The sequence below is a fragment of the Ceratotherium simum genome, chromosome Y (assembly GCF_057802395.1).
Source record: "Ceratotherium simum simum isolate JZ-2026a chromosome Y, ASM5780239v1, whole genome shotgun sequence".
Taxonomy (NCBI): Eukaryota; Metazoa; Chordata; class Mammalia; order Perissodactyla; family Rhinocerotidae; genus Ceratotherium; species Ceratotherium simum.
The window spans coordinates 9,125,033-9,150,200 of record NC_141941.1 but is presented as its reverse complement, the minus strand read 5'-3'; the positions used below and the strand labels follow the sequence as shown (position 1 = coordinate 9,150,200).

At 39.8% G+C, this 25,168-nt stretch overlaps 1 protein-coding gene across 1 annotated transcript; it reads left to right on the top strand.

Annotated features, from left to right (window-relative positions):
• The first annotated feature begins 10,827 nt into the window (after window positions 1-10,827).
• LOC147911642 (thymosin beta-4) lies at window positions 10,828-12,520 on the top strand. Its single transcript, XM_087427922.1, has 3 exons — window positions 10,828-10,945; window positions 11,909-12,022; window positions 12,436-12,520. The coding sequence occupies exons 2-3, from the start codon at window positions 11,923-11,925 to the stop codon at window positions 12,468-12,470; spliced, it is 135 nt and encodes a 44-aa protein (XP_087284048.1). The 5' UTR covers window positions 10,828-10,945; window positions 11,909-11,922; the 3' UTR covers window positions 12,471-12,520.
• The last annotated feature ends 12,648 nt before the right edge of the window (window positions 12,521-25,168 follow it).

Genomic DNA, 25,168 nt, shown 5'->3' with positions numbered 1-25,168 from the left:
GAGATGGCACTGACACGGTTTCTTTATGTTCTCAAATCCCACACAGGATTGCTCCCAGGCTTGTGCATAATGAGGAGAGTAATTCACCCCCATGGAGATATTAATTAATACCACCATAACTGGGCTAGGAGCTTTCTGTGAAGATACCTGAAAAATCCACACCATGTAGGGAATAGAGATATATTAAAGAGAACATCTTAAAAAACAGCACCTTTACAGTGGAGAAACTTGGCAGATAACACTTTAATCAAGTGATTCAAGTTAATATCCCCAATAATAAGACAAACAAATTCATATGCACAAAGCATGACAATTAAATGTGATGCATGATTCTAGGTTGGAGGTCAGTAAGAAAAAAAACTTGGTATAAGGATGATATAAGGCTAATAGGCAAAATGTGAATAAGGCTGTGGATCAGATAAAAGTATTGTAGCAGTGTGCATTTTCCTGATATTGATAATTGTACTGTAGCTATGCTGGAGAATGTGCTTGCTCTCATATATGCACATTGAAATATTAGGAGTAAAGGTCATCATGTTCACAATTTATTCTCAATTGGTTTAGAAAAACAGATAGTGTTAAGGGGTAGAAGAATATATCATTCCAAAATATGCCACTTTGGTATATCAACTATTTTGAACTGGACGCAGGTAAAAAACACCAAACCCAAGGAGGCTTTCTCTGAACTCTCCTATTTGCTTAAAGACAGATCCTCCAAGGAACTGAATTGTCATCAACCCTTCTCCAGGAATTTCATCAAAGGGAAGATTGAGTTTTGTCACAGGAGAGGAGACTGGAACATGATACTATACCCAGAAAAAGTTATCCCAAACTATCATACCTCTCATCTATTATTCTGAGGGCTCAGTCTCTTTCCTGAAAAATATTTACTTTCCCCTGAGTGGCCCCTTCCCAACTAAGGTGGTATTTAATCCCGGATTCTAAACCCACCTCTCTGAGTTACTCATTTTTCCTGGGTATCTCCCAGTATACATGTTAATAAACGTTGTATTTTTCTTTTGTTAATCTATCTTTTACTATAGAAGTCTCAGAATAGAACTTAGAAGGATAGAAAAGAAATTATTTTTCTTCCTCTATGGTGTGATAGTTAATTTTATGTGTCAACTTGGCCAGACTATGATGCCAATCAGTTTGGTCAAACACTAGTCTAGATGTTACTATAAAGTTACTTTTTAAATGTGATTAACACTTAATCTGTAGACTTTGAGTAAAGCAAATTACTTTCTATACTGTGGGAAGTGTTCTCATTCAATCAATTGGAGAAAATCAGTTTTTTTAATTAAGAAAAGAAAACAATCACCACTCAGGTGATTTGGAGAAGGACTGCCTGCAGGCTGCCTTTACATTCCAGTGCAGAGAGCTTCTTTTCTTCCCATTATTTCTTATCCTATTTCATGCCCCATCTCCCTCTCTTGGTAGTTTAAGATTCTTGTATATAGATTGACAATATATTTTTTAATTTTACGTTTTACTTGTTTTTTCCAAATTCCCTCTTAGTATAAAAATAAGTACAAAATTTAAGTCTCTCTCACCCAACTGACATGCACAAAGGACCCAGTAGGTGCCAAGTCAACTCAATTCCCAATGGGTCTCATTCGTACTGGAAGTAATGGCCATGGTATCCTCCCTGCACTTGGGGTAGAGGAGGTACAAAGAATGGATAGATGGAAAGAAGAGAAAAATCTTCATTAAAATGTCACCACAGCCTTCCCAACCTCAGTGAATTGCAACTCCATCTTTCCATTTGCTTTACAGAGCAAAATCCTCAATGTCTCGATTGACTCCTCACCTTCTCTCTCCCCAGATCCTATCAATTAGAAAATCCTATTGGCTCTACATTCAAACTATATCCAGTATCTGTCCGCTCATTACTACTCTACTGCTTCCATCCCATTCCTGACCTCTGAGATAGTCTGTTGCAGTGACCTCTGAGGTAGTCTTCCTGATTCTAGTCTATTTTCAACTCTGCAGCCAGTGTTGTCCCTTTCCAGCCTAAATCAAATCATGGGATTTATCTCTCATAAATTACCAGTGACTTTCTAGCTCATGAAAAAAGAGAACACCAAGGTTCTTAAAATGGCCTAGAAAGTCCTTCATGATTAGCACCACCCATCCCATGCCCCCATGAGATTACCTTACCTCTCTGACATCATGTCTTATGTCTCTTTGGATCACTGTTTCTGTCTCTGCTTCAGCTATACTGATCTTCATGTGTGTTCATGATCCCTGTTCAGGCCTTGAAATTGGCTGTGACCTCTCCTTGGAACCCTCTCCTCCAGACATCTGTGTAGCTTACTTCCTTGGTCCCTTGAGGTTTTGTCTTGGATGGCACTTTGTCAATGAAGTCACTTCCCCTGCAGACTATGTTCTCATTCCTTTACCTTACTCTTTTCCATGTTCATCTTCTAGTACTATACATGTCATTCATTATTTATATTTATTATCTTTCTCTTCCACCAGAAAGTAAATTCCTCAAGGGCAGAAATTTGTTTACTGACATATCCCTGGTTCCTAGAACACTGTCTGACATAAAGTAGTAGCTCAATACATATTTGTTAAATGAAGTAAGATTATTTTTAAAATTAAGTGTAGGAAATCAATGTGGTTGCAGTTTTTGTTTGTTTTTTTCTTTGTGGAATGCCATAAAAAAAGTAGAACTGATAGGACTAAAATTTAATAAAAATTTTGACCATATATCTTTCAACAAAGGTTTTTACGAGAGTTTGAGTTTGTATTCAAATCTCAATTTAGCTTTGCAATTCCAGATCCTTAGTTTTCTCCCAGTGAAATCAAGGGTAATAGGATTTACCTTTAAGGGCTTTGACTGAGGGTTAAATGAGGTAATGTACCTGGCACAGGTTTAATGTAATGAAATACTGCTTTAATATATGTGCATTTTATTCTGCTTTGCTATTCTTAAAACTAAATACTCTACATATTCTAGCAAAAAGAGTAAGACATTTATGCAAACCTAATCATGAAGAACAAAATATAAAATCCAGACATTAAAATACCTCCTCCTGACTTACGCTAAAATTATGTCCCTATCTCACTACACAGGTATAAAGATAGAGACATTTAAGTCCAAATATATGCCTTCCCTCTGCGCACAGGATAATAAGTAGCAAAAGAGAAAGGAATATGTAGGGGAAGCCATTTTCACAAGTGAGTAAATTAGTTCTTTGGAAGCCAAGTAGTTTCAAATCTGAGAAGGAGATATTTAGGAAACAAGAACTGACTAACATACAAGATATACCATCATCACTACCACTGCCAGTATTACAACAAAACTAGGTCTGATATTGTTTGTTTGCATTGGGAACAAATCAAGTACAGACACACCATCTTATAGTTAAGAGAATACTGCCCTTAGATAACTAAATTTCATGACAGGCAGAATTTGGCTTCTTTTCTTACATACATAGTTTTCTTCCTGAAGTATGGATTATCTGAGCTCTAGTAACTAAACTCATGCCAAAAGTCCTATGGGCCCACAATTAAAAGTATGGAGTTTTGCTTTGTGGTCTTGGCTCTGCCAACCAGCTGAATACCCTTGGGTAGGTCACTTAACCTCTCTGTGCTGAGTTTCATCTTCTATGAAATATTGATACCAATACCTAGCCCCTTTATCTGCACAAGGATGCTCTCAAGATAAAATGACACAAAAGATGAGAAAATGCTTTCAGAAAGTTAAAAAACACCAGATAAATGTGAATTACATAAGGAATTACTAAACCCTAAAATATAATTTATAAGCTGGTCCTTTTTTTTCCCCCAGCTGACATCCAATTTACTGATTCCTCTGACCTGGTAACCTAAACCCTTTTAGGTAAGGTGCTAGTCTAGACCAGAATTTAAGCCATGCAGAGAATCTGCAGAGGTAAATGGTAAATTAAATTTCAAAATCAGCCTTATTCCATGTTTTATCCTGTTGTTGGATAGCCACACCATCTCTTCAATTTTCTCTCAGAAACCATATTTCTTTCTCTAGTTTGCAGTTTCTCTAGTTTGTGACTTTCTCTAGTTTGTACAGTATAAAAGTAGAACTAAAGTATCTTTTCCTAGTGCTTTCGATTACCCCACATTTAGCCTTTGTGTGAAAGGATAACATCCTCCTTTTCTTGCTTTGGTGGAAATTATGTCTATGGAATTCTTCCTCTGAGAAGGCCCCAGGGAGTGCAGGCATCAGAGATAACTGAGGAAGTGGACAGAGATGGTAGAAGGGCTTGCTCCTTCACTGGCTTTGGTACATGCCAATCAATTCTTATGTGTGACTAAGCTTAGAGTGGCAGGCATCACTTGGACAGGAAAAAGTAACCTGAAAGAAAGGAAGGGAAGAGAACTGGTGTGTGCACCTGACACAGGCACGGAGAAAAGGTGGTGACTGTCCCAGGTTACCAGCTGCAAGGCCAAAGAGGCTCAGTTTAAAGGTTAGCAGAGGGCAAAGAGGGTAAACCGTCCTGTGCACACACACAGACCAATCCACCAGAGAAGAAACAGGATAAAAACTTCCAAGATGGCTGAGAAACTTAGCTTCAAGGTCAGGAGAAAACAGCCCAAGAACTTCAAAAAGGGACCATTGGACGTCATGTAGGGAAGTTCCTTTCTCACAGAGGACAGAAACTGGGATTTCCTGGGGGTGACTGCTGTGCACAAGTATGGCTCAGTCGTGGGCCAAAGATAATGCTCAAATGGGGAGAAAAATCAAAGGATGGATGAAGAATTCTCAACACTCTACTGAAGCCAGCCATATGAGAATCTTGGTCTGGTATCCACCACCTCCCATGCGTCCTAAGGGTAGGTAAAGGAACCAAGACCCTGTATGCTCCAAGCTGTGCCAGCAAACTCAATCTATGTTTAGACTGTAGTGCGATTAAGAAGCCATTTGTTTTTGTGGTTTAACTTGTTTGTTCCTCTGGTTTCCTAATACAAATTCCTTTGGCAAATTGCTACCACCTTCTCAACTGAACCAAGAATAACAAGACCTTTCCACACTTGGGTAGCAGAGGTAGGAATGATCGGAGAGGGCACTCTTACAAAGGGGCACGTGAGTAGATGGGTCCATTCCTGGGTCCTCGGAAAAGCCAGGGGCATCGGGAAACACAAGGACTAAGAATGAGAGGGGCAGGACTGGCTTCACAACTTGGGGACACAGTGCAAAATGAAAACAAAGGGGCCTTTGTCCAAAATTATTAAAAATTTCAAGATGGCAGCAGCAGGGCATTCAGCCAAGTACAAGGCCTTTTGTGAGTGTGGGGCCTTGTGCAACTGCACAGGTTGCACACCCATGAAACCAGCCTTGGAGAGAAGAAATTGTTAAGGTCAGCCAAGAAGACTGATTTTGGCACACTTTGGGTTCCACCTTAAATTGGGCCTGTTGTCTATTACGCATGCTTCACTTTTCTTATCATAGAATCAGTAACTACTTTCTGCTGATATGGGAGCTATATTCTACACAAAAGTTTTGACTTTCACAGATAAAGCATATGAAAATATATGAATACTTCCTTATTACTTGCAAATGGCAATTTTACTTAGCAATGGAATAACAAGTCTATCATTTTTAACACAGAAAGCCATTGGGAATAAGTAATGCTTCCTCTTTCAATATATTTTTTGTTTATTTGTTTTCATGTTTTCTGTTTTTTTTTTTTTTTTACTGTGAAATTTTTGGTGTACATTATTGTTTGTCAGTAACCATATAAACGCATCCCTTCAGCCCTTATGCCCAGCTCCCACCCCTTTGCTCAACATGTTTTTTGACTTGCCTTTTTGTGGGGGGTTGGGGGATGAGGAAGATTAGCCCTGAGCTAACATCTATGCCTTCCTCTATTTTCTGTATGTGGGACTCCACCACAGCATGGCTTGATGAGCGGTGTGCAGGTCTGTTCCTGGGATCTGAACCTGCAAACACTGGGCCACTCAAACAGAGCACAAGAACTTAACCATTCTTGTGTTAAGTTCTGTGCCATTGGGCCAGCCCCTGACTTGCCAGTTTGTTAACTGTTGTAATATGAATGACTGCTGGGAAAAAATATTAAGGAAATGAAAACCTGTGCAGAACTATCAAATGTTCAGGATACTAAATTCTCTTCATTTCGAGTGCATCAGTCTTCGTAGGAGTGTTACCAAACCAAGTGGGGTAGCTTCCTGGTGAGTTAAATAAGACTCTACACCATGGAAGCTGTCTCACAAAGTAAAGTGTATTTCCAGCAAATAGGAGGCCATGAGGAATCATTTCCAAAGTCATGGTGTCCCTGAAGGAAGGGAAGCAGGAACCTTTATTTCAGTTGGGGAATGAATATTCAAAAGGGATAGGCAGGTATTCCCTTGCACAGGCTCAGTTGGAAAACATGCTTCCACATAATGAAGGTTAAGCTCCTCCTGGAGAGATCTTTGCATTAAAAATAAGGCATAGAAATAAGGCATACATAGCTCTTGTAGTGAGGCTTGGTCAGTTTCAGCATGGTTGGTGGTTATATCTCCATAACATACAAAAAGAAAAAGAACAATTAGGAAAAACAGTTAATTGCTTTCAAACCCACCTTTGAGTTTCCCTGAGGCCCCTAGTTGGTGACAGAACCACTACCAGCTCATTGCCTCTCCCCAAGGCCTTTTCCGTAGAAAATATTAGGCCTTGCAGAGCAATGTCTGCAAAGGAAATAAAGGAGCAGAAATTTGTAAACGCCTAGAGAATTTTTCTAGTTTGGTGACAAGCAGCCTTCTACTGTGTTTAGCTGTTAATAGAGAGGAAGAGAAAGAGAGGGAGGCAGCTCTCTGAAAGGAAGAGAGTCTGCCACATTGGGCTTGACTCGACAATTTATCAGGGACCAGGAGATAATGAGATGGGGAGGGTGAGACAGATGAAAGGAAATGCAAACTGAAGGAATATTCTTAAGAATGTGTTATTTTTTGGCCGTGTTAATTAATTTTTCATGCCAGAGTTTTCTCATCTATAAAATGTAATCATTGCAGTACTTACCTCACCAGGTTATTGGGAAGCCTAAATGCTTAGGACAGTGCATGACAGTAAAAATTTTGTATTACTATTAAGGATAATTAATATTAATGATTATTATTGTATTATTATATGTATTATTAAGGATAACTAATATTTAGGATAAAAGGCTGAGAAAAATAATAAAAAATATTTTAGTGTTTTGTATTTAGTAAAATTTTAAAATTTTTTATTAGTAGTTTCTCATAAAGTACTAGCAAACATGATTTGCTAGTTTTTCAGCAAATAAAATATAACTCCCATTTGTTGATGCCTTCTAAGAGTCAGGTATTTAATAGGTGCTTTACACATCTTGAGAAGAGGTTTACAGATGGGGAAACTGAGGCTTAGAGCTCTATCATTGTGATAACTCAGCTGGTAGCCACTCTCTATTATTATGCTAAGGGGTACATAAAAGTCTTTACCCACCTGCACTTAATCTGTGTCTGAGAAGCACCAGGAAGAGGGGGAGGCAGGGTGCTTTGTTTCCCATAGTGCCTGGTAGATAGTAGTTGCTCAATAAACAGTTATAGCATTGCACTGAACTGACATGCTTAAGTGACGAAGGTCCTTGTACTTGGCTCTGCCCCACTGGGAACCTGTGACTCTAGCCACCATGCTTTCTTCTCCAAATAGTTAAATCCTTTCACTATTAATGTTTCAGATATCAGGGATCATTTCTGCCTTGTGGAAGCTAGCATTAATAAGTGGTTACCATGTACAGGGCACAACAGGCATGGAAGTGGGTGTTTTCAATCCCAGTTGAAAAGACGGAGGCTTAGAGAGGCAAAAGAACTGCCTACAAAAGGCCCTTGGGATCTCCAGATTGCAGAGTGCACTCCGGGTTCAGGGCTTTCCATGAAGGATATGTAAAGAGCCCACCTGGCACTGGGCCTGCCTTCTTCTCTCATGGGCCACTGCATCCCATGAAAAACGTGCCAGGAGAACCTGCACTGGAAGTTGGCCCCCTCCAGGTCAGCACTGGGTAAAAATAGAAAGAGGTGTTGAGGCACACTGTATTTTATTTTGCTTTCCAGGGTGGGCCTGAGACAGAGCTGTAGCTATTTCCAATGCTGGGGAATCAGTCATTGAAATCTGAGTTCATGAAAATTAGTCCTATTATTTTTAATCTATTAAGTTTTATATTTTATAATAACAATAACAACAATCATGACAATAATAATGGCACTAATAGTAGCAAACATTTGTGATATTACTATATATGCCAAGGAGATTCCATGTGGTATCTCCTTAAATCCTCACACAAGCCTATGAGATAGGGACTGTTTTTTCCTCCATTGCAGATTTGGGAATCCTAGAGACTTTAAATACCTTATCTAGGATCACACATGACAGCCCACACAAGGAAACGCAGAGGCAGGGTTTCAATTCTGAGTAGCTGGCTTACAAGCCATCTTATTTAAGCACTACATACTTCTATAATCCTAAACTAAAGGCTTTAAGTTTTTTTTATAGGCTAACATAAGTGTAAAGTTATAATCTGTCTCATTAAGACAGATTATAGGTTTTTCATGATAGATATTATAGGTTTTATATGATAGATATTATAATAACATCATATAAATTAAAAATTTGCCTGCCCCAATATTCAAATTATTATATTACAGAAACTTAATCTGCTCTTTTTTCACCTCCTCCCGTCACCGATTAGGTACCTGGAGAAACTCAAAGGTGGGTTTGGAAGCAATTAACTGTTTTTCCAAGTCGTTTCTTTCCTTTTTTATGTTAAGGAGATGTAACCACCAACCATCCTGAAATTGAGCAAGCCTCACCACAAGAGCTATGCCCATGACCTTTCCCTTATTTTTAACACAAAGATCTCTCCAGGAGGAGCTTAGGCCTCATTATGTGGAAGCATGCTCTCCAACTGAGCCTGTGCAAGGGAATACCCGCCCCTCCCTTTTCAATATTCATTTCCCAACTGAAATAAAGTTTTGTGCTTCCATTTGTTCTGGGACCTGGTGACTTTGGAAATGATTCCTTGTTGCCTCGTATTTACTGCAAATACACTTTACTTTGTGAGACAGCTTCCACTGGTATAGAGTCTTATTTAACTCACCAGGAGGTGACCCCACTTGGTTCTGTAACAGGAGACATCTCTGTAATCAGGAGACATCAGGGAGGAAAGAAGTGATTTTTGACAGCAGCTGTGAGGGGGCAAATGGAATCACAGAACTCACAGAAATGGTGTCAGTACAATATACTCTCCAGCTGAAACAGGCCAAAAATTTGCCCTGCGCCATGTTTTCTGAGTTTCTACAATGAAGTGGACTCTCAGGTCAGTCAACTAGGGTAGGGTCACGGGGACATACAACCAGAGAGGTGACATCCTGTGCCTGCATGAAAGGGTCCAGTGCCCCCACTGGGAGAGCAGCCACCCAGCAGAGCATGAACTGGGGAACCAGTTCATGGGTGCCCCTAAGCACCCCCTCCCTCCTCACCCTTCCCGCCAGGAAGAAGGAAGTCAAGAGGATGAGGAAATGGGGAAGTCCCAGCTGCTCCTCTAGGAGCTTCTAAGGGTCTACATCACACTTGACTCCAATTCCCAGTGAGACAAAAGCCTCTGCCATAAACACAATTAGCAAGGAGTTTCTGGAAACATTTCCCCAGGATGCAGAAAGGAGGAGTATTGTGCCTGTCCCCCTAGGTCCTGCCCCGGCCCTTAGTTATCACTCTCTGGTCCCCAAAAGCAAGTTTTCGCGGCGACTGCAAAAATCCATTGAGACCCTTTGCGTCTCAAAATAATCTCAAGCGGGCTTTTTTCAACCTGTGGGTCTTTTTCCTTTCACAGGCCATTTGCCGGCGCATGGTGTTTGTAACCAATTTCAGCAGCGAGGGAGGAGTATTCACCGAGTCAGGTGCCATTTTGAAAACTGCTCCTCTCTACTTAAATCTCCCACCTATTTCCGGATGTAATTCAGAAGTGCACTTCGAAAATGTCTTGTGCCAGAAAGGCTCCTTCAAAATAGAGAGTTCGATTTTGAAATTTAACCTTCAGATTTTAGAGATAATGGACTTGTAGTCTTTGGCATTCAGCACGGGCCTCCTTAGCAATTATTTGTACAATTTAGGAGAATAAGGAACAGAAAAGTAAAAACTTCCTCATTGTCAGGCAGAAATAGCAGAGCTTGAATTTGACTTATTCTCTAAGGGGAAGGCGTTGTACTCTATAAACTCCAGACAAATTATCCTCCACCCAGCAAGTATTACGGCTGTTAGATTTGGGTGGTCACAAAAATTATAGCGATGAAAAAAATACAGATGTTACAGTGAGGAAACTTTGCAATCACACTAAACGTGCTTTACCTCCCCCCCAAGTCTAGGAGAAGGCAAGCGAGGAGACAAAGAGGGCCGGGGTGGGGCGCAAGCCCTCCACTGGCCTGAAAGCTGAGTCACAGGCATCTACCCCTGCAGTGGGTGAGGCCCTCCTGCGAGGGACAGCGCACCATTGCTCGGGGATGTCTGCATCAGACAAAGCCAGCTTCGCAGTAAAGGAATGCCTGTCCCCCTAGCTCCTGCCCAGGCCTTTAGTTATCACGCTCTGGTCCCCAAGAGCAGGTTTTCGCGGCGGTTGCAAAAATCCATTATGATGATGTAGATATAAAAGGGGGAAAATGCATTATGAAGGAAATGTCGGAAGGTGGGCTTTTGCTCGTTTTATTTTCCCCCCCTCGTTGTGGTGAGGGTGTATTGGTGGACGCGGGGTGGGGGTGGGGGGCGCAAACGCCAGGTAGGCCCCCGGACGCCGTTCCGGAGCCGCGGCGCGAAGGAGTTAAGCGGGCCCGCGGGTGACATCACCTCATTTACATAGGAGCGCCCATATAGCGGCGCCCGCCGCGCCCCGCCCGGCACTCGGCGGCGGCTACTTCGCAGACCCGTCTCCACTCGCTCGCGCGCCTCGCTCCGGTGAGCCCCAGGGCCCCTGCCCCCTGCCCTCTGGTCCCCTCCCCGCACGGCGCCCGCCTTCGCCCTTTCGGCGCCCGCAACCCTATTAAGGCATCCCTAAAGCCGAGCCCAAGTGGTCCTCCCGGGAAAGGCTGCCTTGGGATGCTAAACCCTTCCAGATGCTGGGTAACGGGGTCGGGAACTTTGTGATTTAAAAAAAAATACTGGGGCCTTTTGCTATGTAGCTTCAAGGGAACATTTTTTCTTTACCCCTGAAAGGCATTCTGCATTGCCTCTTAGGTAGTGATTAATCAGGAACAGAAAGATCTTTTAGTCCAACTGACAGCCAACCAAGCCCGGAGCTGCGACACTTAGATTTTTTCCTCCAGCTTCTGATGACTTTGTGGGCTGCATCTGTCTAGGTTTCAGGTGGCTGGGCTATACCGTGAGGTTAAAAAAACACACCCTTCTTGCAGGGAATGTGTGTAGAGGCTGCCGAATTGCCCCTAAATGCAGATTGGGGTTGATTTATGGGGTGTGGGGGCAGCTTTGTGTGCGGCTGGCGGCATTGTTGAGCGCGAGTGAGGAAGCGGATAGGGCGGTGGTCGGAGGCGCCCGGCAGCAGCTGCCGCCTTTGTGAGAAAGAAGAAAGCAGGAGGGGCCCGCGTTTTGCGGGGAGAGACCACGTATAGAAAAGGGAAACGCTGTGTGCAACCTTGGCTTCGCTTTAAGAAGTTTCACTCGATTCTCTCCCTTAAACTGGAAAGGGCTTCACTATTCTCTAGTCGTTCTATCCAGATTAAAACAATTTGTTGGGGGTTTTTTCCTGCAGAAAGAGGAAGATCTTTAGCCCCAAATGAAAGCGGAAGGAGGCAGAGTCGGGTTTCAGGCAGGAAATGCGAGGGGGAGATACACATTTCTGAGCCCGGAGAGACGAGAGTGGGTGGCTCGCTCTCAGCCTCGCTCTTGGCTTTGTACTTACAGCTTCCTCTGCAACCATGTCTGACAAACCCGATATGGCTGAGATTGAGAAATTCGATAAGTCCAAATTGAAGAAGACAGAAACGCAAGAGAAAAATCCACTGCCTTCAAAAGAAAGTAAGTCTCCCCCGCCCCCACACTTCTCGAGAACATGCTGGGCGGGAGTGGCGGAGTGGGTGGGAGAGGATGGGAGGGGCTGGGAGGAGAATTCGGGGGGGGGGGGGGCGAGGAGTGTGGGGGAGGAGCCGACAGTTTTATGATGAATGCGGCCTGGAAAGGTTAATTAAAAATTATTTTGCAGCCAGCAGAGGTATTTAATAATTTAATAATGGATGTTTAATTATTTTATCTGTTAAAATGTTCTATTATAAATATTTCATTATGGAATGCCTAATGATACTTGCAGAAGTTTTACGATATGGAGAGAGATTTTAAACGAAAGTACTGTACTCTTATACTAGGCTATACTGAATCCGCATAAGAAGCCTCCTCCATGTTTTTTCTTTTTGTCTTTTTCTTTCCGGTCACAGCGATTGAACAGGAGAAGCAAGCAGGCGAATCGTAATGAGGCGTGCGCCGCCAATATGCACTGTACATTCCACAAGCATTGCCTTCTTATTTTACTTCTTTTAGCTGTTTAACTTTGTAAGATGCAAAAGGTTGGATCAAGTTTAAATGACTGTGCTGCCCCTTTTCACATCAAAGAAGCGAGAACTACTGACAACGAAGGCCGCGCCTGCCTCTCGCATCTCCCTGTCCGGCTGGCAGGGAAGGAAAAGAACTTGCATGTTGGTGAAGGAAGAACCTGGGGAGACGACAGTGAAATCTAGAGTAAAACCAAGCTGGTCCAAGGTGTCCTGCAGGCTGTAAAATGCAGTTTAATCAGAGTGCCATTTTTTTTTCAAATGATTTTAATTATTGGAATGCACAACTTTTTAATACGCAAATAAAAACTTTTCGAACTGGGCTGGTGTGATTGATGGTCTGGAAACTGGTTTATTCGTGGAAGTAATCTGTTCAAAGGTGGGGCCCGCCAGTGGCGCAAGCGGTTAAGTGCGTGCTCTGCTAGGGCGGCCTGGGGTCTGATTCTGAACTGGTTGGGATCTGGGTCTGCACCAATCTATGGCAAGCATGGCAAGCCATGCTGTGGCGGGTGGAGGAAGGTGGGCACAGATGTTAGCCCAGGGCCAGTCTTCCTCAGCAGAAAAAGAGGAGGATTGGCAGATGTTAGCACAGGGCTGGTCTCCTCCCCCCAAAAAAAGAAATCTGTGCAAAGGGGCCTGGCTCTTGGTCTCACTGAGGAGAAATAAATGATAACATCTGGGGATTTGGGTAGATTCTGTTACAGCATCAAAATGGGAGATCATTTTCTTAATCTCAGTTTCTATGGGCTGTATGACAGATTTATTAAGAATATATTTGCAGTCTTGAGAAGCCAACACTGAATTTATTTTATATAATCAAGAAAATGAAAGTGGAAATGTAGCATGGAATTATTTCTGCTGTCAAATTGAACTTGATTACATAACCATTGTCACTGCCATTGGCACAAATAGAATTCAAATAGCCATGTCAGACTAAAGGGTGGAAATTGTATTTTTAACAGCTGCTTTAAAAAGGAATTTGGTATCTGATTCCTCTGATGACTAATTTTAAATTAAAATTCAATGTTTAAAATTGTTTTTAAGGATAAATGCACCATTGATGAATGGGATTTCAAAATAATTGAATTACGTTAATTTGAATAATTAAAAATCGGGATTTTACAGGGTACCTAATATGGTACCAGTAATGTGTGCTAGATTTCATTCAAAATGAAATTAGTTGGCTGATTTTAAGTTTTTATTAAGTCCTTGGTAATTCTTAATTTGAAATGCTTTCAATGATAGTGAAAAGTAAAGCCCTTGTTTTTGGTCATTAAATGCAAGGAGAGAGGGAAGTAAGGGACCTTTTTTTCCTTCTTTTTCTAATATTAGTCAACACAATCCTCACTGGATTCCCAGGTTCTCCAAGAAAGGGTGCAAATATGAACAAAAAGAAAAATTTAAAAATGGTAATTTATCCAGTATCTCATCTAAAACTTAGGGTGCAAATGTCTGTAAAGTTAAACTTTTTCCCCCAAAATTGACTTCTGAAAATACTGTTTTAAAAGTGGGGGTGGCAGAGACAGAAGGTGCAAATTGTTGATGATTACTAAGCTGGTTGATTTCACTTCCTTTGCTCAAGGCTTATTTTGAGAAATGCACAGGAAGCCATTTACCTGTGGTTTACACAATCAGCCGGCCCATCAGCTAGAAGCCTGTATCTGCATTACCAGGCAAGGGATGTGTACCCGTGGCTGCGAAACCTGAAGTGCCACAGCCTGCTGAATCGAGAAAAGATGAAAGCGATGAGCACAAAGGTCTGGGAGCCTTCTCAAGATGGAGCCTTCAGCCCTGCATTTTCTTTTCCTGCTTGTAAGGAACGGTGTGGGCAAAATGAAAATGTCCAAGGCACAAAGATAAACGAAGCCCCCAGGAGGTTTAGGTTTTTGCTGTGTGCATTTTTCAAACCATGAGCATTACAAATAAGATTTTAAGAATTAATACAACTCAAGCGTTCCTCAGTTTAAAATAGGTGAGTACTAAGAGAAAAGGATAATTTATGAGATCAAGGAATGCAGAGAAGACTTCTTTTTCCCTTGGAGAACAAAGCTAAAATGCAGCTGAATAAATAAAACTGGTAATGATTGAATTTTGGCTGCTTAATATGTGGAATGGGGAATCCAGAAGTTATTGCCTGATCAGATTCACTTTGTGTACTTAACTGCCGTACATCAGGGTTGAAAGTGGGATAGAAGAAACTACATTTTAAAATTTGATGTGGGGTGAAATTTATTTTTTTCTTCCCAGGAGAGGAAGTCAATCTTCCTAGAAGGGCTGTGGGTATTTGTGAATCTGTGTGGGAATTTATACTCCTGCTATTTAGGAGCTTCAAGTGGAGACTGTTTTTCACAGACGTGAAGGGGATCTGAGGTTGTCATTGGAATGAGGGATCATTCAAATCTTCAAAGGAGACCCTAGCCACTGCATCTTTGACCCACTCCCAACTCCCCCAAGGAAAAAATAGGCCAAAGGAATTTATACAATATGTGAATGTCACGCTGTCCTATTTGCGACTTCTGCAAATTTTGAATTGATCAGGATGTGTAAAGCAAAAATCGAGGAAGTGAAAAGAGATTCAGCCAAAGACTCTCGGGACAGAGTCTTATTCATTACTGAATCGCACAAATTCCTCAACTATTGGAGCCACATTTTCCGTCTTCCAATGGATGGAATTCTAAACCTACTTTATTCTTTCAGGAGAACAACACAGCTTTTGGGCTGCACATGCAAGGATTGAGTGTAAATGGAGTAGTAGCCAGGAGCATGCAAAGTCTTAAATGTTGAGTTTCTCCCTCCTGTAGAAGGCATATTAAATCCTGATAATCATTGGATTCTTCCACACTCTTGTGAGTTAGATATTGTCTTCTTTAAATCCATCAGGAAGATCTGCCAATTTCCCCCAAAGAAGCATCTAACTCACCAAGACACAAAAATAATTTCCTATTATTTTTAAAGATGTGCGGCCAATTTCATACTTTAGACAGGACAGTGCATTTTGGGAATAATAATAGTCCAAAAGTAAAGATGAAGCATCATGAGCCTTCTTGATGCAATAATATAAATGCAAACTACCTTGTTTAGTAATAAGGGTAGCAGAATATGTCACCTCAAAATATGCCACTTTAGTATATTGACTATTTTTAACTGAAGGCACTTGAAAAGCACCAAATGCAGGGAAAGACTTTCTCTGAACTCTCCTTATCTGCCTAAAGACAGATCTTCTGAAAAGAACTCAATTCCCATCAACCCCCTCTGACACCCTTCCCGACCCCGGGAGTCTCATCAACCAGGGAAGATTGCCTGTTGCCACGGAAGACTGGAAGATAATACTACAGCCAGACAAAGTTGTCCCAAACTATCATACCTCTCATCTATTATTCTGACAGCCCAATCATCTTTCCTAAAAATCATCTAGTCTTCCCTGAGAGACATTCACCCTTCTCGATTTTCCCTATTAAAGCAGTATTTAATCCTGCCACCTCTAAAGCCACTTCTTTGAGTCACTCAGTTTTCCTGGGTATCTCCCATGTATACATGAGGTATACATTTTATAAACTTCTGTTTTTCCCTTATTAATCTACCTCTTATTACAAAGATCTCAGAAGAGAATTCAGAAGGGTAGAAGAAAAATTATTTTTCTTCCCTATAGAGACATTGAAAGCACCTATTGCATGATTACCGTAATAGCATTCACTGGCTTGGGAAGAAAATAAGAAAAATATATTCTTCCTTCCCCTCCCCAGGAACAGAATTTCCCAATTTTAGGTTTTGTTTTCAGGAGTGACTCAGATGGCAATTTAACAGAATCAAACTAACTGAATTGAAGTTCAACTACGTTATGTTTGCATGTTATGAGAAGAGGATGAATTACAAATTTAATACAGAAATTTGCAGTGAAGTAAGCTAAGAAAGAAATATATTTTTAAGAACTGATTTTACCTTACTTATTTTCCCATGGACTGTTATATAAACTTTTATCTCACTAGTTACATTGTTGTGCTAGTATCACCCCTACTCTTGGCCTCTGAGAATTTTGTGGGCAGGGTGTGTGCTCTCTAGGTTCATATACGAGTATTCTTCTTTCTGTGTCAAATAGTCCCTTGCATAGTAACAGACACATATTAGGGCTTCAATATACACTTTTCTCACTTTAAATTGATGGAGACTTCATTTAACGTACTTGTTTTGGGGTAACTTACAACATATGCATGTCACTGACTAGGTGCCTCGAGGAACTCAAGGGTGGTTTGGAAGCATTTAACTGTTTTTGCAAATTGTTTTTTTCCCTTTTTGTTATGTTAAGGAGATAGCACCACCAACCACCCTGAATCAGATCAAGCCTCACCACAAGAGCTATGCCCATAACCTTTGCCTTATTTTTAATTCTCAGATCTCTCCAGGAGGAGCTTAGGCCTCATTACTGTAATGTGCAGTGTATGTGGAAGCATTTTTCCAGCTGAGCCTGTACTAGTGAATACCCCGCTCTCCTTTTTGAATATTCATTCCCTATCCAAAATAAAGATTTTTGCTTCCCTTTGTTTACGGATGCCATGACTTTGGAAATGATTCCTCATGGTTTCCTATTTGCTGCAAATACACTTTGCTTTGTGAAACAACTTCCACTGGTGTAGAGTCTTATTTAACTCACCAACAGGAGAGCCCACATGGTTCAGTAACGTGACTGTCATGCTAGATATTTTTAAAAATTTATATTAGAACTTAGAACACTAATTTGCCCCTGTACTTGGTTGTGCTGATTTTGAATCAATTCTTATAGCCAATTACATATTGCTAGGCTAGAGCACATGGTCATTAGTTCACTACACCAATATTTATTGATTGCCTTGTGTGTGCATTTAAGATATTTAATTTGCTACACAGATTCAGTCATAAAAAAGTTGTAGCCCATGCCCTCATATGTGCTGTATTGATTAAAGATAGACTTTTCATCTAGATCTGAGTGGAAAATGCTACGATATTATTCTCTTTCGCTTTTAGAGTGAATGATGAATTTTTAAATGACCTTTAAGATCTATTCTGGACATTTTTCCAAGTGAATATCCAAATTTTTCCAAATAATATCATTATAGATATAATGGTTACATTCAGATCCCTCCAAAAGCTCAATGGTGAGTGAAATTTGATGCACTTAATTCTTTGAGTTACATATTTACATTAAATATTTTTTTTTCAGCCTAGAAAGATTGTGCATGATAACTGTTTCTGCTATCTTTTGGTGGTCTTTTCTGAGGAATGACCAAGATCTACAAATGTACCAGATAGATATTTTAAAATCTATCATTTTCTAGGATTTTATTATATAGAAGTTGAATTTCCAGAGAAGCACTTCTTATTTTTAAATTCTTACACTTCTTCTGCCAGTCTTGTAACACTGATGATCTTAATCTGCTTTTTTCATGATAAATACTCTTGGCAGAGTCATAGCAGGATTTCAGAGAAACCTACCAGAGACCCTTTGGAATCTACACTGAACTGGCATGGGTCACTTGAGACCCCCTCATATCACTGCATTCTTCAGGTGACCCTGGTGAGTTCTCCTGGAACCTGGACCTCCTTATTTTAAGTGGATGGTCCAGAGTTTATTTGAGCTATTTCAAATCTTAAGACAAGGTGTCTTAAGGGGGTACCAGTACATACCCTAGGTAAGAGGAACCTGGGGTGGTGGGGAATGGAACTCTCAGGAAAGAGAAAACTAGGGGGAATTTTCTAGGCCAGAGGAGCCTAGGGGAAACTTTGGAGTGAATGGAGCAGGGTGACCTTTTAAATTTGGCTTTAAATTGGAAAGAGTTGTGTTTATAAAGTCTGAACAAACTGCTGGATAGACAAATGAGACACTGAACATTTTCAGCTCCTGAGAAAAGGGACATTGCTCCTCCTGGCCAAAATGCATTCTGTGGTGACGGAGAACCTTAGTGGAAGTGTTGGAAGATCAAATGCCTCACAACCTGTGGCAGTCTCATAGGGAACTCCACTATCACTCACATTAATTAATTAAAGGCTCAGCCAGGAGAGCACATATAAGAGTTTGTCACCCATACTCTGAGTCCCCATGGTAGTCTTAGACCGCCAGTGGGAGAAACCAAAGCATGTAAGAGAGTGTTTATGACATTTCTTTAAGGAGTAATGGTCACAAGCAGCACACTTCTGACCCACTACACTGTCCTTAGAACTTGTTCAGTATTTACAGCAAAGTGAAACCAAAAGAAAAGCAGGAAATGGAGTTTCCAAAAGCCCGATGAGTTCCCAAACAGGCAGCCTTCTTCTCGGAACTCCAGCAGGTTTCATACTGAGGCTTGCACAAGTGCTTAACAAAAGTCTCAGATTCCTAAGACTGAAAGAAAGGAAAAAATGAGAAAAGAAGATTTTGCAGAGGCAGACCGCTAAAATTTTTCAAACAGAGGCTATAAAATCTTTGTCACACGTCTGTTGTTTTCATGTGTCTATGTATGTATGTATGTTATAAATGTGTGATATTTTACCTCCAGATGATGTAATTTCTAAAGAGCTCCATTCAATTGGCTTAAACTAATCACTTACAAAATATATTTCTAAATGCAATTAACCCAAATGTCTTTCAACTTAATGTCCTATGAAATAATCTTTGGTAAACGAAAGCTTGTTTAAGTTTCTTTGTTTGATTAAAACAGGCAAGTCCTCAGAGTTATCAGCATTGGAGATGATGCAGACATGCAGCCTTTATACTATGTTTATTGGTCAAATAAGCTGATGTTATCCCTATTAAAAAACTGGTTAACAAAAATAATAACTTAAAATGGTGGCTAATCTTGTCTAATGTCTCATGAAGTCTTGTAGGCAATCTAAATAATTAGGGGGAACAAATAAGTAAATAGATGTGAAAAAGGTGAATGTTGTGTGAACCTTTTTGACAATAATTCTGTATTATGTTGTATGTACTTCAAATAGCATCCAAAATCTCTTTGGTAACTTGAAACTTTTAAGTTTTACTAGGTTAATTTAAAAGATAAAAAAGCATTAAATATCTAGATCATCTCTAAATAAGATAAAATATTACACATTAATTATTAGATATAAATTTATTCTTGGCTTCTTATTATAGAAAAACTAAAAGGTCTTTAGGTCTATTAGTAACCATGTCTTGTAATTTATTAAATGATTGTGCTAAGAAGTAACATGTTTTTAGAAATTATGAAAGGTATTTTAAATTTTCCAAGCCACAGACTGCTGATGTAAAAGACAACTCTTAATTGCTTGATCACTTAGTTTATATTTAGAAAATGAGGTTTCTAAGGGTTAAAAATTCTAATATATGTCATCAAAGCTACTAAAAATTAAGGAAAATATGTTTGTATTCAAGGAGAGTGAGATACATTTTCAGTAAAGAAGGTAAAAAGAATGGAAATATTTTTGTTTTGTTAAGAAGAGTAAATTTGTCCTAAAGTAATAGAAGGCAAAAAAAGAAAATCATGGGACAAATTCTGCATGTAAAAAGAAAGTTATAGAAGACTTGTTGAAGAGGAACTCTGAAGAAAGAGTTTTATGCATGGTCAAGTTGGCTAAGATTAAAATAAATTTAATTAAGTAAATAAGTTTTAATATCAGAAGTAAGCTGGTACAAAAATTAGCTTTTTCTCTCTCTCTTAAAGGGGATAATTTTCTTAAACTCTTAGTCTGCTCTTGATAAAGAGGTTATAAAAGGTTTTTCTTTACCTTTGAGTAAATTTACCTAAAAGATAGAGATCTGTGTTGTGTTAATGTAATATCCTATGTTCAAAAAGACTCAGGTCTTTCTATTAAGGTTTTTATTATTTTTTGACTGTTTTAATGCTCTGTTTGCCCTTGACTCTTTCTGTTGTCACTCTGTTTGAATGGATAACTAAGCATTGTTTCACAGTGACAATATAAGCAACCACTTGATATTACTCAAGCAAGTGTTTTAAGACCTTTTGATCTTTTGACAAGCTCCCCAAAATTCATATCCTAAAAGAAGTCTTTTTTACTTTTTTCTTTGAGACTTTTCAGAGGTCCCCTGGAACTTCTCAAAGAAATTTTTTTCTCTTTCTATAAAGGGGGATTTACTAATTAGGCTTGTTTGGTATGGTAGATTGCATGAGAAGCATTGTCAAGTAAATGATGATAAACTTTCTTAGGCTATGTTGCATAGGTAAATATTATTCTTTCTTTCTTTTTTTTTTTTTTTGGTGAGGAAGATTGGCCCTGAGCTAACATCTGTTGCCAATCTTCCTCTTTTTGCTGAGGAAGATTGGACCTGGGCTAACATCAGTGCTCATTTTCCTCTACTCTACACACAGGATGCCTGCCACAGAATAGCTTGATAAGCAGTGTGTAGGTCTGTGCCCAGGATCTGAACCTGTGAACCCCAGGCCACCAAAGTGGAGCATGTCAACTCAACCACTACACCACCAGGCCGGCCCCAATGTAAATGCTATTCACTATTTTAACCCTGCTACCTTGCTTCCAACATCACAAGAGGAAAAGACCATGACTGCCTTCTATTATCTAATTCAGTTTACAGATGGGTCTTACTTAAATGGTAAGCAAGGATATTATCAAACTGTATATGCTTTCCGGCCTCAAGAATGCTTGTTACTTTGTGTTTATCCTACTAACTCAGTAAAAGATTTCCTCTACAGGCTCAAGAAATCACCACAGAAGTAGAGAAACAGATATGGTAGTCAAAGGGGGTAATTTTTGACACCCCCTCACAAATGTGGTTCAGGCCCAATAAGAAACCCATAGTACCTATTGGAGCACAATTACTACTGCTCCAGCATATATACCAATTAACCCATTGGGCAACTGAGAAGATCATTTTGGGGGGAAAACAATACTTTTGGAAACTTTCTCCCACAGCAGTCCATAAAACCTACACATGTTGTGTTATATGCCCAAAATATAAACTAAAGAAAGTATTTCAAGAATCACAAGGCCAACTTTCCCCTACCTAAGGGACCCTTTGAGGTATGGCAATTGGACTTTGCCCAAATGACACCATCTCAAGGATATAAATATATCTTTGTACTGATCTACGTGTTGTTATATTGGGTGGAGGCATTTCCTTGCAGAAGAGCAATGGCTTTACACAAATTATTGGAGACAAAAAATTGGAGAAAATAATTCTGGTTAGGGGAATTCCTACTGAGTTACATAGTGATGAGGGAACTCATTTCACTGGACAAATAATTAAATCTATTTGTGACTTTTGGCCAGTAAGGCAGCATTTCCACTGTGCTTACCATCCCCAATCGTCAGGATTGGTGGAAAGAACTAACGGCGCAATCAAAGCTCAATTGGCAAAGCTTTCAGAGGCATTTAATCTCTCGTGGCCAAAAGCTCTTCTGCTAGTGCTCGTTAATCTTAGATCTACACCCTTTGGTAAACTGTCTCCTTCTGAGATAGTAACTGGATGGCCTATGCAATTAGACAAAAAAAGACATGAAGCAATTTTGCTTAAAGGAAATATTTTAATTATTGTCAAGTCCTCATTGAAGCACTTAAAAAAGAGAGAGAAATGTTGATAGCTGATTCTTTTCATAGAAATTTCCCAGACCTTAAAGATCATGGACTATAACCTGGAGAATTTATCAGATAAGGCAGACTCTTTGCAGCCCTGTTGGAAAGGAACAAACAAGGTACTTTTAACCAATTCGTGCACTACAGAATCAGAAGGCATAGACTCATGGATTCTCATTTATAAAAGCCTTCTCCACTTGAGTGGGTTTCAGTTCCTATTTCTGATACCCAACTTCAACTGACCAATGCAAATATCTCCAAATCAGGATGAGAAGAAGACAGCCTCTGTTGTAGACAGCTGTCCCAAGGCTCCAGACCAGACCTGTATTACCAACCTTAAGTCTCCCCATTTAAACTTTTTTTATGCTTAAACTGTATACCTATTTTATAATTGTTCCATTTAAGGTTTTCAAAATACTATCATACTTAATGAAAGCAATTGATTTGGAACAGACTTGTCTCAAAGGCCAGGCATTTATCGAGTGGTTCCTAGTGGAACTCACTGGTTATGTGCAACAAATCTCTGGCCTTGGCTACAGCCTGGATGGCTAAAACACTGCACCCTGAGTTTCTCACGTATGCAGGGAAAGATTCACACTGAACTAACGCCTGTTGCCAATCTCCTTTTCTCTAAGGACAGATGGGCTTCTTCAGTGTTCCCCTGGTATGACCATGGAGCAGCTAGCTGTATTCATTCCTTCTTTAGGGCTAGAGGATATCATATCACATACAGGAGCCCTTAACAGTAGTCAAGCAGGAACAGCCTTATTAGGTACTGAAATGTCTTTAATGAGAAAGCCTGTCCTTCAAAATAGAATGGCCTTAGATATTCTTACAGCATCCCAAGGTGGTATCTATATATCACTAAAACTTAATGTTGTGTTTCATACCAGATGAATCTTGCAATATATCATCTCTGCTAAAGTACATGAGAAAAAAAGTGAATGTCTTAAGTAATCCTCTACCTGGCCTTGATTTGTTTAGTTGTCTCCTTTCTTGAATTGGCTTCCATTTGTAAACCAGATTGCAATTCATATTTCAATTAGTCCTTGGAATTCTTGTATTAGTCATAATATTCAAACGAACTACTTTTTTCTTTCTCAGTGTTGTAAGACTGGCATGCAAGCTAGAGTAATGATTGTTCAGTGACCTGAGATGGTTGATCGATCTTACAACCCTGGACGAATGTCGTTTTCTTGTTAAGCCTATGCCTAAGAAATCATTTTTAAGCTAATCATTTCAAGTATTGTATTAGCTGTTCTATAATTGTTATAAACAATGTAACTGTAGGAAGTCACGTGAAAGGACACGTGCAATGTTTGTGTGATAATCTAAAAATAATTGACAAATTACATAACCTAGGTAACAGTTCCCCTGTTCATATATACCTCTATGCTTGTCTGCTATATCTGACTATTTCCCCCAACATGGATAACTGGGCAAATTGATGAAATAAAAGCCTAACACCAAGGGACATGAAGGAACCAGTGCAGGCAGCAACTGCCTTGGCATCGAGGGACAATATTTTGATCAGAAATGCTTTATATCAAAAGATTATTGATTAAAAGGGGAAAATGACAAGAGATTCTCACATATTGAGGTATATGGAGTAACTATTTGGGTTCAAAACTGATTCAGCTTGAACTAAAAATCCTGACATCACCTATCAAACATACATCTGCTCAACCATTAAAGTAAAGAATGCACTTTCTTCAGATAAGAATGCTTACTTCCCCTCCTATGCCTTATTGGTAACACCTGGATTAGTTCCTCTCCTGACATCATGGTCATGTTGACCTACTAATTTCCAACTGAACACCTCTGAAATTTTGATGAAAATGTATCCTGGGTGTGTTTAATGCATGTTCTTTGTTCTAAAAAGACATAAGACTGTACTGAAAACCATGATTCTCTGGAACACTTTCTAAGACTTTCCCAGGTTATAGTCCTCACTCCGGCTGAAGTAAAACTCACCTTATTTCTCTTATCTATAGAAAGGTTATTGGTTATTTTGCATCAGCAATACAGACAGTTTCTTCTTTTCTCTACCCTCCATATAACTACGTTTCTGAACAAGAAGAGTCTATAAGCTGCCTCATGTGAGGTAAATGATTTTAGTTCTTATATCTCCCAATTGCTTTAGGGTCATCTTCAAACTCCTTATCCAGGCTTAAGGACCCTTTACAATGTATTTCTAATGTATCTCCCAACCCAATATCTCCCAAAATAGAAGCTCGATGAGAAATTATTGGGTAAATGATCACGTGTGTGGCTCCAACACCCAAGTCTGCCTCTCCCATTAGAAAATACCTGGCCTGGATTTTATTCATCTGCCTATTCCTAGCAACTAGACAAGACCTTGGCACATAGTAGTTACTTAATTAATGTTTATTGAGTAAATGAAGACATTCAATTCTCCAAACACATTACTTTATGTCCAAATAACCACACAGTGCATGTTCTCTCTCTCTTTCTCTCTCTCTCTACACATATACACATGTAAAAAATTCCAAAAAAATTTGACATGAAAACCCTATAAATAGCAATAGAGCATTGTCTCATACAGTGCCAGAAGGTAAGAGCATGGCACACGTAAAAAAAATGGGTAGGATCTGCTATGTTATACCCAGGGGTGCCAGGAGTCAGAATCAACTCCACAGCACAATCAATAAAAAACCTCTCTCTAGTTTCAATCAATATTTTATTTTAAAAAATTTGAATATTATAACCACTGTGAAGAATAAACAGGCACTGCCATTCTCACTATGTAAGCTACGTGATAACAGTATGCTGCTGAGCTTCATTCCCTGTTTTGGTTTGAGCACTCCAAGTTTGCAAACTTTTTTTGGTATATGCACAATAAACCTTTACTAATTACTACTTCTGGTTTTATTTCTGTTATTTATGAACTTTTCACTAACTCAGTAAGAGAAAAACACAAACAATTAGTCAAAAAATGGGCAAAGGGGACTGCCCTAGTGGCATAGCAGTTAAGTTCGCATGCTCCACTGCGGTGGCCTGGGGCTCATGAGTTTGGATCCTAGGCACAGACCAACGCACCACTTGTCAAGCCATGCTGTGGCAG